Raw genomic sequence first — 14792 nt, forward strand, 5'->3', positions numbered from 1 at the left:
GTCTGGATTGTGTAGTCTATAGTCTGGATTATAGTGTAGTCTATAGTCTGGACTATAGTCTAGTCTATAGTCTGGATTATAGTGTAGTCTATAGTCTGGACTATAGTCTAGTCTATAGTCTGGACTATAGTCTAGTCTAGTCTATAGTCTGGGCTATAGTCTAGTCTATAGTCTGGACTATAGTTAAGTCTATAGTCTGGACTATAGTCAAGTCTATAGTCTGGACTATAGTCAAGTCTATAGTCTGGACTATAGACTAGTCTATAGTCTGGACTATAGTCAAGTCTATAGTCTGATCTATAGTCTAGTATATAGTCTGGACTATAGCCTAGTCTATAGTCTGATCTATAGTCTAGTATATAGTCTGGACTATAGTGTAGTATATAGTGTGGATTATAATGTAGTCTATAGTCTGGACTATAGTCTAGTCTATAGTCTGGACTTACACTAGTCTATAGCCTGGACTATAGTCTAGTCTATAGTCTGGACTATAGTCTAGTCTATAGTCTGGACTATAGTCTAGTATATAGTCTGGACTATAGTCAAGTCTATAGTCTGGACTATAGACTAGTCTATAGTCTGGACTATAGTCAAGTCTATAGTCTGATCTATAGTCTAGTATATAGTCTGGACTATAGCCTAGTCTATAGTCTGATCTATAGTCTAGTATATAGTCTGGACTATAGTGTAGTATATAGTGTGGATTATAATGTAGTCTATAGTCTGGACTATAGTTAAGTCTATAGTCTGGACTATAGTCAAGTCTATAGTCTGGACTATAGTCAAGTCTATAGTCTGGACTATAGACTAGTCTATAGTCTGGACTATAGTCTAGTCTATAATCTGGACTATAGTCTATTCTATAGTCTGGACTATAGCCTAGTCTATAGTCTGATCTATAGTCTAGTATATAGTCTGGACTATAGTGTAGTATATAGTGTGGATTATAATGTAGTCTATAGTCTGGACTATAGTCTAGTCTATAGTCTGGACTTACACTAGTCTATAGCCTGGACTATAGTCTAGTCTATAGTCTGGACTATAGTCTAGTCTATAGTCTGGACTATAGTCTAGTCTATAGTCTGGACTATAGTCTAGTATATAGCCTGGATTATAGTGTAGTCTATAGTCTGGATTGTGTAGTCTATAGTCTGGATTATAGTGTATTCTATAGTCTGGATTGTGTAGTCTATAGTCTGGATTATAGTGTAGTCTATAGTCTGGACTATAGTCTAGTCTATAGTCTGGACTATAGTCTATTCTATAGTCTGGACTATAGCCTAGTCTATAGTCTGATCTATAGTCTAGTATATAGTCTGGACTATAGTGTAGTATATAGTGTGGATTATAATGTAGTCTATATTCTGGACTATAGTCTAGTCTATAGTCTGGACTTACACTAGTCTATAGCCTGGACTTTAGTCTAGTCTATAGTCTGGACTATAGTTTATAGTCTGGGCTATAGTCTAGTCTATAGTCTGGACTATAGTCTAGTCTATAGTCTGGACTATAGTCTAGTCTATATTCTGGACTATAGTCTAGTATAGTCTAGACTATTGTCTATAGTCTGAACTATAGACTAGACAATAGTCTAGACTATAGTATATATAGTCTAAGCTATAGTCTGGACTATTGTCTAGTCTATAGTCTGGACTATACTCTAGTATATAGTCAGGACTCTAGTCTATAGTCTGGACTATAGTCTGGTCTATAGTCTGGACTATTGTCTAGTCTATATTCTGGACTATTATCTAGTCTATAGTCTGGACTATAGTCTATAGTATGAACTATTGTCTATATAGTATATTTTATAGTCTATTCTCTAGTCTACAGTCCAGTCTACAGTCCAGTCTATAGTCTGGTCTATACTCTAGCCTATAGACTAAAAACAAATAAATGATTTTAACTTGATTTCAAACTTACCTTTTTTGGCTGTCTTCTTGCTGGTACCTAATTGGCCTGTAACATCTTGTAAACGTTTCTCTAGCTCCTGTTTCTTTTCGGCCATTTGTTCATCTTTTGATTTACCAGATGGCTTTTTATCTAAATTATAAATAAAAATAAAAAAAATTTCAATATTTACACTTTCAAATAAATTTTAAATTTAAATAGTTTATAAAATGAATTTTAAAATTTTATATATTTTTTTGTGAAAATTAGTTAAGAGAGAAACAATAATATTGTTAATTTATTATAAATAAAATACATAAAACAATTTCCTTTAGAAAATGAAAATAAAGCCAATTGAAAGTAAATTTACATGCTAATTAAAAACCAACACCAAAAAAGAAAGAAAAGATAAATTAAAAAGAAATTTTAGAAAGAAAAATTTTGCTACAATATCATGCCAATAGTTGAAAAAAAGTGAATTTGAAATTTATTTTTATAAAAAAAAAATAATTATTATGTTTTCAATTATGTAAAATATGTAAAGAAACTAATAGTAGATAAAAATAAAAATCAATATATTTATGTGATATTTAGTTCATCCAATTAACACGTTCACTACTTTTTCATAATTGTTTTTTCAACCAGTCGTTTTAAGGAAAATTAAAAAAAAAAGTCTAAAAAATATATGCAGCAGTAGAGTTTACTTCTTTTTGGTTGGACGAAAAAAACTTAATAAGGAAGTATTAAACAGTTGTTAATATATTGTTGTCTACTTGGGTTGCAAAGGAAAAGGGGAAAGATTTTCTAGTAAAACCAGTAAAATTACTTAAAATTGTAAAAATTTGGTCCTTTGAAGCTTACGATTTAATTTAGGTCCTTCGAACCAGCATAATTAATGTAAAACTCAGTTTAAACCATTAGAAAACGAGGAATTTTGTTTCTTCTTGATAGTTTGTGATAAATATGATCTACAGAGAGCAATTTAAAAGTAAAGATGATAAATTCAAATCATATAGTCCTGTCTATAGTCTAGTCTATAGTCTAGTCTATAGTCTAGTCTATAGTCTAGTCTATAGTCTAGTCTATAGTCTAGTCTATAGTCTAGTCTATAGTCTAGTCTATAGTCTAGTCTATAGTCTAGTCTATAGTCTAGTCTATAGTCTAGTCTATAGTCTAGTCTATAGTCTAGTCTATAGTCTAGTCTATAGTCTAGTCTATAGTCTAGTAGTCTAGTCTATAGTCTAGTCTATAGTCTAGTCGATAGTCTAGTCTATAGTCTAGTCTATAGTCTAGTCTATAGTCTAGTCTATAGTCTAGTCTATAGTCTAGTCTATAGTCTAGTCTATAGTCTAGTCTATAGTCTAGTCTATAGTCTAGTCTATAGTCTAGTCTATAGTTAGTCTAGTCTATAGTCTAGTCTATAGTCTAGTCTATAGTCTAGTCTATAGTCTAGTCTATAGTCTAGTCTATAGTCTAGTCTATAGTCTAGTCTATAGTCTAGTCTATAGTATTCTATAGTCTAGTATAGTCTAGTCTAAGTCTAGTCTATAAGTCTAGTCTATAGTCTAGTCTATAGTCTAGTCTAGTAGTCTTAGTCTATAGTCTAGTCTATAGTCTAGTCTATAGTCTAGTCTATAGTCTAGTCTATAGTCTAGTCTATAGTCTAGTCTATAGTCTATAGTCTAGTCTATAGTCTAGTCTACAGTCTAATCTATAGTCTAGTCTATAGTCTAGTCTATAGTCTAGTCTATAGTCTAGTCTATAGTCTAGTCTATAGTCTAGTCTATAGTCTAGTCTATAGTCTAGTCTATAGTCTAGTCTATAGTCTAGTCTATAGTCTAGTCTATAGTCTAGTCTAGTCTATAGTCTAGTCTATAGTCTAGTCTATAGTCTAGTCTATAGTCTAGTCTATAGTCTAGTCTATAGTCTAGTCTATAGTCTAGTCTATAGTCTAGTCTATAGTCTAGTCTATAGTCTAGTCTATAGTCTAGTCTATAGTCTAGTCTATAGTCTAGTCTATAGTCTAGTCTATAGTCTAGTCTATAGTCTAGTCTATAGTCTAGTCTATAGTCTAGTCTATAGTCTAGTCTATAGTATAGTCTATAGTCTAGTCTATAGTCTAGTCTATAGTCTAGTCTATAGTCTAGTCTATAGTCTAGTCTATAGTCTAGTCTATAGTCTAGTCTATAGTCTAGTCTATAGTCTAGTCTATAGTCTAGTCTATAGTCTAGTATATAGTCTAGTATATAGTCTAGTCTATAGTCAATTCAATTGTCTAGTTTATAGTCCGAAGCCGAAAGACTTTAGCCTTTTAATAAAGGTCCAAAGAAATTTCATTCAAAAGGATTTTAAATTAAGAAAGGCTTTCTTCGTGTTATCAAAAATTTTTTAATGAATGTCTAGGAATTCCCGGAGATTTGTAGGTTGTTCCAAAGTTTTTCAATTGGAACTTTTAATATGAGGTCCGTAGTCCCTAGAGGGTCGAACCAAGTCCAATAATGATTAATAGCGAATATAACGCATGACAAAAACTTTGCTTTATTAAAATCTTTACGTAGTTTTTCAAATTAAACTTTTAACTATGGGGCTAAAGTCCCCCAGGGGTCCAACAAACTTTCAATAATGTAAAATAAGAACTCTAAGGAATGACAAAGACATTGGTAATAGGATAAAGACTTTATTTTATTATAAATCTTTTAAAGTAAGACTTTATATACGATTAAGGGGCTGCAGACCCCCCTGGGGTTCAACAAAATCCAATAAGTTTTAATAGATAATTTAGTATATAACAAAGACTTCGTTTTCTTAAAAATCATTAGAAAATACCTTAATATTACAATTCAAAAACTTTATCTTTGGATAAGAATTGTACAACAGCCCCCAGGGGGACCATGCAAGAAGTTTATAAACTGAATTTTTAAAGAGAAACTCCCTTAAACAACCTACATTTAGCCTGTTTACGACATTTGTTCTGGATACCTCGTACTTTAAGCAAAAGCGTATTTCATATTTGTAAAAATAATAAAAAATTTGGTAAAAAGTTTTAAACATTTAGGACAAACTTTTTAGGACAAATTTTCTAAAATATGTTAAACATTTACAAATTTTTAAAGAGTTATTAAAACTAAAGCAATGTGTAAATTTTTAAACTACAAATAGATTTAATTTTAAAGAGATTTAACCCTTTTTGTATTGGTCAACAAGCCAGACAACAATAAATAACAACTGTTTGTAGAAAAAAATTGGCTTTTGTTCAGTTTATTATAAAATGCTTTATTTCAATTTATAAAACATGTTTAAAATTAAAAAAAAACACACAAAACAAAAAAATTAACATTTAAATTATTAACAAAAAAACATGAAGTGTGAAAAAATGATTTGTTCGTTAAATGAAACGAACAAAAACAAAACTATATAAACATGTAACAAATGAGTGATGATGGGATGTAAGTAAATAAAGTGAGAGTAAAATGTATGTGTGTTTTAATGAAAATGTGCATCTTAATATGTACATGATAAATAAATGTAAAACAATGATGGTTAAAACTGTAAAATGACAAAATGTAGAAAAACAAAACACAATTCGTAACAGAAAAAATTATTAAAAAAAAAATCAAAACAAAAAGCTGCACTTTGTAACAAAAGGGGGAGGGAAGGCCAGCCAGGCGAACAAATTGTTTGTTTAATTATTTTTAGTGTTTTTTGTTAAACTGTTTAATTACTATTCAAAAAAAAGAGCAGTAGAAACAACAAGTTGTTATTGTTGTTTGGACAAAAAAAAACAAACAAATCAACCTCTTAGAAGTTGCTGTTGTTGTTTACGAAGTTGTAGTTGTTGTTGTTCTTGTTCATGTATTGCTTGAGTAGTGCGTGTCATTGGGATAAACTTACAGTAAGGCTTACGGGTTTTTTTGCGTAGACAAGAGGCCACATAGCTTTCAAGTTCACGCAATGTTGAGGGTTTCAATGTTTCGAAATCAATTTCAATTTCATCTGGATTAGAGTCGCGCAGCGATGGTTCTCGATTTTGTATAATGTGTACAACGCGTCCTAATTTATCACCTGTTGAGGGGCGAGGGAAGGAAAGAGAATTTATAATTTAAATCTTTGTTTAGGCAGAAATGAAATTAAATATAGATCGGATTAAAGTGTGATCCATAGATCAGTATATAGAAAAGACTAAAGTCTGATCTATATATCAGTCTATGGAACAGACTAGTCTGATCTATAGATAAGTCTGTAGAACAACTAAAGTCTGATCTATAGATCAGTCTATAGAACAACTAAAGTCTGATCTATAGATCAGTCTATAGAACAGACCAAAGTCTGATCTATAGATCAGTCTATAGAACAACTAAAGTCTGATCTATAGATCAGTCTATAGAACAACTAAAGTCTGATCTTTAGATCAGTCTATAGAACACACTAAAGTCTGACTATAGATCAGTCTCTAAAACAGATCTATAGATCAGTCTATAGAACAGACCAGTCTGATCTATAGATCATTCTATAGAACAGACTAAAGTTTGATCTATAGATCAGTCTATAGAACAGACTAAAGTTTGATCTATAGAACAGACTTAAACCTGATCTATATATGAGTCTATGAGCAGATTTAAACCTTATCTATAGATCAGCCTATAGAATAGACTAAAGTCAGATTTATAGATCAGTCTTTAGAACAGACTAAACTCTGCTCCGTAGATCAGTTTATATAACTGATAAAAGCATAGATCTAAACATAATTTTAACATAAACTTACCCGGCAGTTTATTTATATCCAAAGACAATTGTCTCTTTTCATCGTATGACATGGGTTTGGCCGTATCTTCCTCCTCCGAATCGAAGACCATGGCCTGGCTGGTGGGTTTCTTTTTGTTGGCACCTCTGGCACCAGCTCCCGAACCAGCACCACCACCTCCAGCAGCTGATGCACTGCCTTTGGTACGTTTTGTGGCCGCTGTCGTTGCTGTTGGCCCCACACCGCTAGCATTCGCTGCTTTTGGTCCCCGTTGACCCTTACTCTTAGCACCTTTGCCACCAGCGGCCGCTGTAGCCGGACCCGCTGTTAAACCACCCGGTCCCATGGTAGCACCCTTACCACCCGTACTTATCTGGCCCATCGATATAGCCGAGGCAATCTCATGCCCGTGCATAGTGTTAGCAACACCTGTGGCGACGCCGGCGCCGCCAGGTACCAATGAACCAACTGCTGCCGCCGGCACTATGCCACCGGCTCCCAATGCTCCACCACTGGCAGCAGCCTTTTTCTTTTCCTTCATTTTCTTCTTGGCCTTCTTCTTATTCGAGGCTTCTTCCATTAGTTTGCGCATTTCCTCTTGCAAATCGAGCAATTTCGTCTCCAGCATCTTCAGTTTCGCATTGCGCTCTTCATCCGAATTCGATTCGTTTTCACTGTCCGATGACTCGTCCGAGGAGGAATCGGAACCGTCATGCTTACCATAGCCGTGATGGGCTGCCGCCGCAGCCACCGCTGCTGCATGGGCATTCGCCACCGGTTCATCGGGTATATTAGCGTAACGCATTTCGAAGACATCCTGTAGTTTGCGGCCCATAGCAACGACATCATGATCTGGCGGGTTGTATTTATAGCAGTTGGTGAATATTAATCGCACATCGGCGGCAAACTCGGGTGCACTCTTATACTCGCGATTGTCCATTTTCCGTTTGACGGTACCCAAATCCATGGGCTTTTTAATGATGTCGTGGTAGTCATGCAAACCCAATAGTTCGGCATCGACAGGCTTGTAGAAGGGCCAAGCATAGCCTGAATGTTTTTTGGAAAAGAGTTCTTTAAGGATTTCATTGCAGGATTTCAAGGCATCTGATAGTTTTTCCTTGGATTTGGCGGAGCCCGGTACACCGCCGGCACCACCAGCAGCACCAGGCACTCCACCCACACCCATGGGTGACATGGGATAGCCGGTGTCCTGAGAGCAAAACAAAAATAGATATTGAATTAATTTTTTTCTTAAAATTTACAATTTGTTTCAGAAGAATGTGCAGACAAACTACTTTATAATCTAAAACTAAAATATAAAGGAAGTTTTGGGAAATGTTGGGTTTTTTTAAGGCGTTACACAGCGTGTTTTGTGAAAGCATGATGATGTTTATAGTCGAATTGATTTAAAGGCTTAAGTGGTGGAGTAAAGGATTTGCTATGATTTAGTTAAAAAAGTGTGAAAGGAAATAGAGGAATATTGAAATGCTTTGGAGGTTTAGCGAAAGAAATCCTTTTGTTTTTTTATAAAATTTGTAAATTTCAAGATTTTTGGTAGAAAATGTTTGCCAAAAAAAGTTTTTAAACAAAAAGATTTACTTTCACTTGCAGAAAATGTTCTAAATTTACAAAAAATATAGTAAAAATGCAAGATTTATATATTCGGCAATGCCGACTTTTATAACCCTTCACCAGAGAATATTTTATTAAAAATAATAAAATTTAAATATTTAGATCCGTTTAATCAATAGGCTAAAGACTGATTTATAGAGTCTGATCTATAGATCGGTCTTTAGAACAGACCTAATACTGATCTATAGATCGGTCTTTAGAACAGACCTAAGACTGATCTATAGATCAGTCTATTGAATTGACTTATGTCTGATCTATAGATCAGTCTTTAAAGCAGACTTAAGTCTGATCTATAGATCTGGTCTGAAGGTCATTGTATAGAGATCAGTCTATAAAAGTTTGCTATTAAACAGATCAGGTGAAGAGTATAAAAAAATATATATGCAAAAAAATAAGTAATTTTTCTTCCTCGCATACAATACACACACATCATGCCCCAACACGTTGGCCTACCTTTTTGCCTACCTGTCGATTGGACTCACGCCTCGTTGCGATTTTCGCACTCTTTGAGTCGATTTGTGCATACGGTGATTCAAATGCATTTGCAGTTGGTGTCGTAGTGTCAGCCTTTCTTTTCACACCCTTTTTCATTTTAGCCGGTTGCTGAGGAGGTATAACGGCGTCCACTCCGGCCGCTGTACTATTCACATGATACGCAGGTACGGTAGCCGCAGCAGTTGCCAAAGCAGCAGGATTGGCACCACCACCACCCGCAGCTGTAACACCGCCATCGAGCAGCGTTGAATTGACTCCGGCTGCGCCTGCGCCAACACCAGCTGCTGCACCTGCAGCAGAGCCCACTAAAGACACATGAGTAGCCACACCGCCCGGTGGTAGTATACTGGCTCCAGGTAGTAAGGTACTGGGAGCTCCGGTTGCTAGAGCCGTTGTTGTGGTATTCGTACTGCCGGGTACAGTTTGTGGTGCCACGGTGGCGATCGGTGGTATGCCGGGTGTGGAGGCGGGTGTACCACCGGAGGACGAGACAGTGCCACCCATGGCGGAGAGGGGTCGTGCAGCACTGGCTGCAACAGCTCCAGCACCACCACGGCCAGAACTGGCAGGCGTGGTGGGTGCAGTTAATAGTGATGCATTGGCCGAGGCAGGTGGTTTGGGACCCGAACGCGGTTTCTTTTTACCACCACCCTTCGGCGTCACCGGTTCCAATTCGATTTCCTCCTTGGGCATGGCTTCCAGTTTCTGCAAAAACACTTTTTCCAAAGTTTGAGCCATAACCACCACATCCTCGCCGGGCTTATTGTAAACATAACAATTTGAGAACATTATATTCAAATCCTGTATAGCTTCTTTGGCCGTCCAGTAATAATTGTTCTCCAGCCGTTTCTTAACCGTACCCAAATCCATGGGCTGCTTAATGATCTTATGATAGTCGGGCAGGTTGAGTTTTTTGGCATCGACCGGTTGTTGGAATGGCCAAGAAAAGTGATGCTTCCAGACAGCTTTCATAACCGTCTTAATGAGATACTGTAATTGATTTGTATTGCGTCCCGGTCGATCGGGTGGTGGTACAGTTGGTGGCTGAACAATGCCATTAACTGGCTCCACATAGGGTTCATTACGTGGCGGTGGTTCTTGCGACATTTTGCAGTTTGTTTTTTTTTTTAAATTAAACAATCCAGTATTATTGTTGTTGTTGCTGTTTCCTCCCTTACAAACTTAACACTCCTTTAATTTTTTGCTTTTCTTATGGATTTAAGGTTAGTTTTGTACTCATACACAAACACCAACCTTGAGGTATGTTTTAAAATTGTTATTTTTGTAAGTTTATATACAAAATATGTTAATTGTGCTTAATTTTATTTAATTTTTTTACAGCAAGGAGCTGCTGGCTTTAAGTAGGGGAGGATATTAACAATGTTTTGTTTAAGAGTTAAACTGTTCACTACTTTTTTTAATAGTTTGTTTATTTTTTAGTTATTTTTTTTTTTGGAAAATAAGTGGGGAGTTGTAGCAGTTTTGTAAGGCTTTTACAAAATGTCTTTATTGTTTTTTTTTTTTAACTTTGAAAGGAGAATTCTTTTTAAGAAAGAGAAAAAGTTTTTTACATTAAACTTTAAACTCTCGTAAGAGTTTTTTCCGTTTAAGGTTTTTAGCTTTTCTCTTTTCTTTTGGATCACTTCTCCCTTCTTTATAATAACACACTCTCGTGTCGTGCTCTGTCTCTGAGGGGAGAAATATTAGTGTTTTTTATCACTCTCACTATTTAGCATTTAGCAGTTCTTGTTTTTGTAACAAAAAAAAATTAATTATAATAATAATAATTGTTTGCGTTGTAGTTATAAAAGCCAACAACTCTTTATTTGTTGATTGATTGGTTGGTTTTGTGTTAAGTTTCAAATCCTTTTCTGTAGTCTGGAGTTTTGATAGAGTAGTTTATATATAATGCTGTACATATCTGTAGTAGTAAGATGATTTGTGGCCATATACTGCTGCTGTAATTGTTTGACGGTTGCTGTTGTAGGCCGCATTTTATGGCAAAAATAATCTAGAGTTGAAATTTTAAAGAAAACGAAGAGAAAAGTTAAACATTTCATAAAAATTCTTAGTTGCAATCATAGCTAAATCTCTTTAAAATCCTCAGCATCCTTTAGAGTGTGAAAATATCCCTTAAAAGTTTTAATTATTAAACTCACAAGAGAATTGTAAACAAGATTTTAAGGTTATCTCTACAAACTCAAAGTTAACTTTAGAAAAACTTAAGAAATTCACCTCTTAAGATGCCCCGGATTTCTATAAAGAGTACTAAACTATAAGAGAACTTTCCTTGTCTTAATTAAATTAAAAAAAAAATTACTTTTAAATTAACATTTTTATTTCTCAACTTACCAATACATTTACAGCAAATAGTATTTAAAGTCAGCTTAGAATTGTAAACATTTTTGTTGCTGTTGTTGTTATTGTTGTTTTACTTTGTAATTGTAGTATAACAAACAATTAATTGCAAAATATTTAGGCCAAATTTGCTGTTGTTATATATTTGTTTTTTTTTATGTAAAATTACAAATTTATTGGAGATTGTTTTTGTTTAAAGTCTTTTGGGAGTTTCTTTTTTGTTTTTAACTTATATTATTACAATTTTAAATATATATAATTCTGAAGCATTCACTCTGGAGACGTCAATGTTAAAAAAGGTAGTTTTGTAATTGTTGTGGATGTTATACTGTAAAGAGAAAGAAAGAAAAGCGTATAAGTTATAATTATAATTAAATAATAATTTCAATAATAATTGAAAATTGTCTCAATAATCTGATCTATATATCAGTTTATAGAAGAGACTGTTGGCTGATCTGAAGAACAGTTTAAAGAATAAACTAAAGTCTGATATATTGTTCAGTTTATAGACTAAAGTTTGATATACAGATAAGCTAAAGAACATACTAAAATCTGATCTAGAGATACTTCTATAGATATATAGAACAGACTAAAGTCTGATATATAAATCAGTCTATAGAACAGACTAAAGTCTGATCTATAGATCAGTCTATAGAACAGACTAAAATCTGATCTATAGATCAGTCTATAGAACAAACTTAAGTCTATTCTATAGATCAGTCTATAGAAAAGACTAAAGTATATTCTATAGGTCAGACTAAAGTCTATTCTATAGATCAGTCTATGGTCTAATCTCTAGATCAGTCTATAGAACAGACTAAAGACTATTCTATAGATCAGACTATAGAACAGACTAAAGTCTATTGTATGGGTCAGTCTATAGAGCAGATTAAAGTCTATTCTATAAATCAGTCTATAGATATTCTATAGATCAGTCTATAAAACAGACTGAAGTCTATTCTATAGATCAGTCTATAGAACAGACTAAAGTCATTTCTATAGATCAGTATATACAGACTAAAGTATAATCTCTAGATCAGTATATAGGACAGACTAAAGTCTGATGTAGAGATCTGTCTATAGTATAAACTAAAATCTATAGATCAGTATAGAACAAATGGATTAAACGTTATCAAGGTTTTAACGTTGTACAGATTTTCTTTATTTCTTTAAATTATTTAAAATATCGTTTTCTATTCTTTATAGAAACTGTTTTTCCAATATTATATTATTTATAAACATAATTAAAATCGATAATAAAGAGAATTTTAACCCTTTGCCAAAATATTTCAAATATTTCCAATTCTTTTCTTTGACATAATTTTCATCTTCCCACCGATTGCGTTCATTAGTCTTTTCGGTATTTTTTTTTTTTTTTTTATACAAACAACAACAAAATCCAACAAAGAGAAGTAGATAATAACAACAACAATATAATAGCGTAACAATAACACTAAAATTATCAACAAAGTATATCAATATAAACAAAAACAATTACGAGAGTAATGACAAACAAATCCGACTTTGTGATAAGCTACACCGGCGAATCAGAGGGAACTAGTTGCTTGAATGGATTGTTGTTGTTTGTTTACAGATCTATTAAACAAACTACAATTTGGAATAAAATCATAATAAAACAAATTTATTCTGTTTATGTCCGTTAAACTGATTTATCCAAGGAGGCCTAATAACGGGGACAGAATTGTCCATCTCTCATATTTTACTTCAATATGACAGATGGACAAGTGAAGAAACAAACATGTTTCTAAGTAGATAAGTGGGCAAGGAAGCAATATTTATAAATGTTACAAACGACAACTCCAATACATAATCCCGCCCTTTAAAAGATGTAGGGTATAAAAAAAAACTGTAACCAAAGCAGTCATATGATAAACAGTTGTTGTGAGTGAATTGCAAAAATGAAAGAAAAAAAAAACGAAAAATAATTCACACTGTTGAAAAGAAAACAAAATAAAATATTTTAAACAATAAACTTTCTCTTTTTTCAGTCTTTCAATTTTAGCATAAAAAAGGTTGTAATATAATTTAAATTAAAAATAACTTGCAGTTTTTGGAGGAAATTATTAAAAAACAAAAAAATATTACTTTAAAAAATTAAAATTTTAAAAAGAAAACTTTCACAAACTAAAAAAGCAATAATACTTTAAAATATTTTGTAATATTACTAAAAAAACGCAAATTTAAAAGAATACAAATATAAACCGGCTTAAAATTAAACTAATTTAAACATTCATTCTTAATTAACTTTTAATGATTTTGACACTTAAGAACTAATGTCTACTTCATTTTGTAAACATAGAAACATATTTGTCAAAAATGTTTTCTTAGAAAACCCAAAACAATTGAAAAATTTTATTAAGAAATCCATAGGTAGGTATTTTCCAAAATATACATCCTTAAATTTCTGCCAAATAACAAATTACAACAATAAAAACAAAAAAAAATTCTTGAAAACATTTCATTTCAAAAAGCAAAAAAAAAAACACAAACACACATATATTTGTCCTTTTCTAACAACATAAACTTACTATACACACACGACGCAAACAGCGACTGAGACGTAGTTGTCAGACAGCAGCAAGAAGGCAAATATAGTACAGTAGACTATTTGGTTGATAACTCTCGGCAATATTCGGCTTTTATATTATGTTTTCAACAACAATTTGTATTTCTGTGTATATATCAAAGAATGTTGATGTTGACGTCAACGTTCATCTCTGCTAACCACTGCAGAGAGAGCAGTAAAATGAAAAAATAGCAATAATAAAAAGGAAGACAAGAAAAAAGTCAACGTCGACTGCAATAATATTACACACAATATTGTTGTTGTTTTTGCTTTTGATAATAGTACAAAAATCAAGGCAACACTTTAGTAGCAAGCAGCAGCAAACTAAATAACAAAAACATATAAATAAATTTGTGTGTATGTAGAAAATACGAACTCTATTTTATATGGAACCACTTTTTTCTTTTCTCCTTTCTTTCAACTGCCCTTATAAAATGCTGCTTCTTCATTTTTCATTCTTTTTTTTTCTTCTTGCATATTAGCAAATTTTTTCACTTATGCTTTTTAAAGCAATTCCGGCATTTTCCTTTTAAAAATTTATATTTACAAGAAACTACATTTTATAATTAATAATATTTTTATAACAATTTATGTTAAAAGTAATTTTATTTATTATTTTTCTATACAAATTTTATAATTTAACTTCTTACACTACACACACAACGAACGACGGCAAAGCAACGACGACGTACAACGGACGTGTTGTAGTATAAGCAAAAGGAAAATGTGTAAAGTGAAAAAAAAAATTTTTGACATACATATGAGTGAGCATGTCAACCGTCTAGTTGGAAATCAACAAAGTCTATAGGATTATCTCTTTCTTACGTAGGTAAATTTAGCTGTAAAACTCTCTTGAAAATGGCGGTAGAAATATTTTTAGTACTAAAAGGAAAATCGAAAAAATGAGATGAGTATATAGAAAAAACATTGATGAGTTGACAATTGTACTCTTTTATTTTCTGTTAGACGCTTGAAAACTCTATACAGTGTTGTATTTAATGGGTCAGAAAATGTTTTTTTCTTCTTCGACTTGTGCACGCACAGTGTAAACAAGAAGAAAAATGAAAATAAAGAGAATATTTTGTTTAC

At 32.9% G+C, this 14792-nt stretch overlaps 1 protein-coding gene across 1 annotated transcript in view; it reads right to left on the reverse strand.

Annotated features, from left to right (window-relative positions):
- LOC119602877 (homeotic protein female sterile-like) overlaps window positions 1–14792 on the reverse strand; it is a 42795-nt gene that overhangs the window by 24102 nt on the left and 3901 nt on the right. The window contains 5 exon segments of the mRNA XM_037954651.1: window positions 1924–2043; window positions 5782–5952; window positions 6653–7841; window positions 8717–10769; window positions 11111–11444. Coding sequence (XP_037810579.1) covers window positions 1924–2043; window positions 5782–5952; window positions 6653–7841; window positions 8717–9865 — 2629 coding nt within the window. The 5' untranslated portion in view covers window positions 9866–10769; window positions 11111–11444.

Source organism: Lucilia sericata, unplaced genomic scaffold, assembly GCF_015586225.1.
Source record: "Lucilia sericata isolate MDLA Ls3-8-SP2 unplaced genomic scaffold, ASM1558622v1 Contig000259F_arrow, whole genome shotgun sequence".
NCBI classification, from domain to species: domain Eukaryota; kingdom Metazoa; phylum Arthropoda; class Insecta; order Diptera; family Calliphoridae; genus Lucilia; species Lucilia sericata.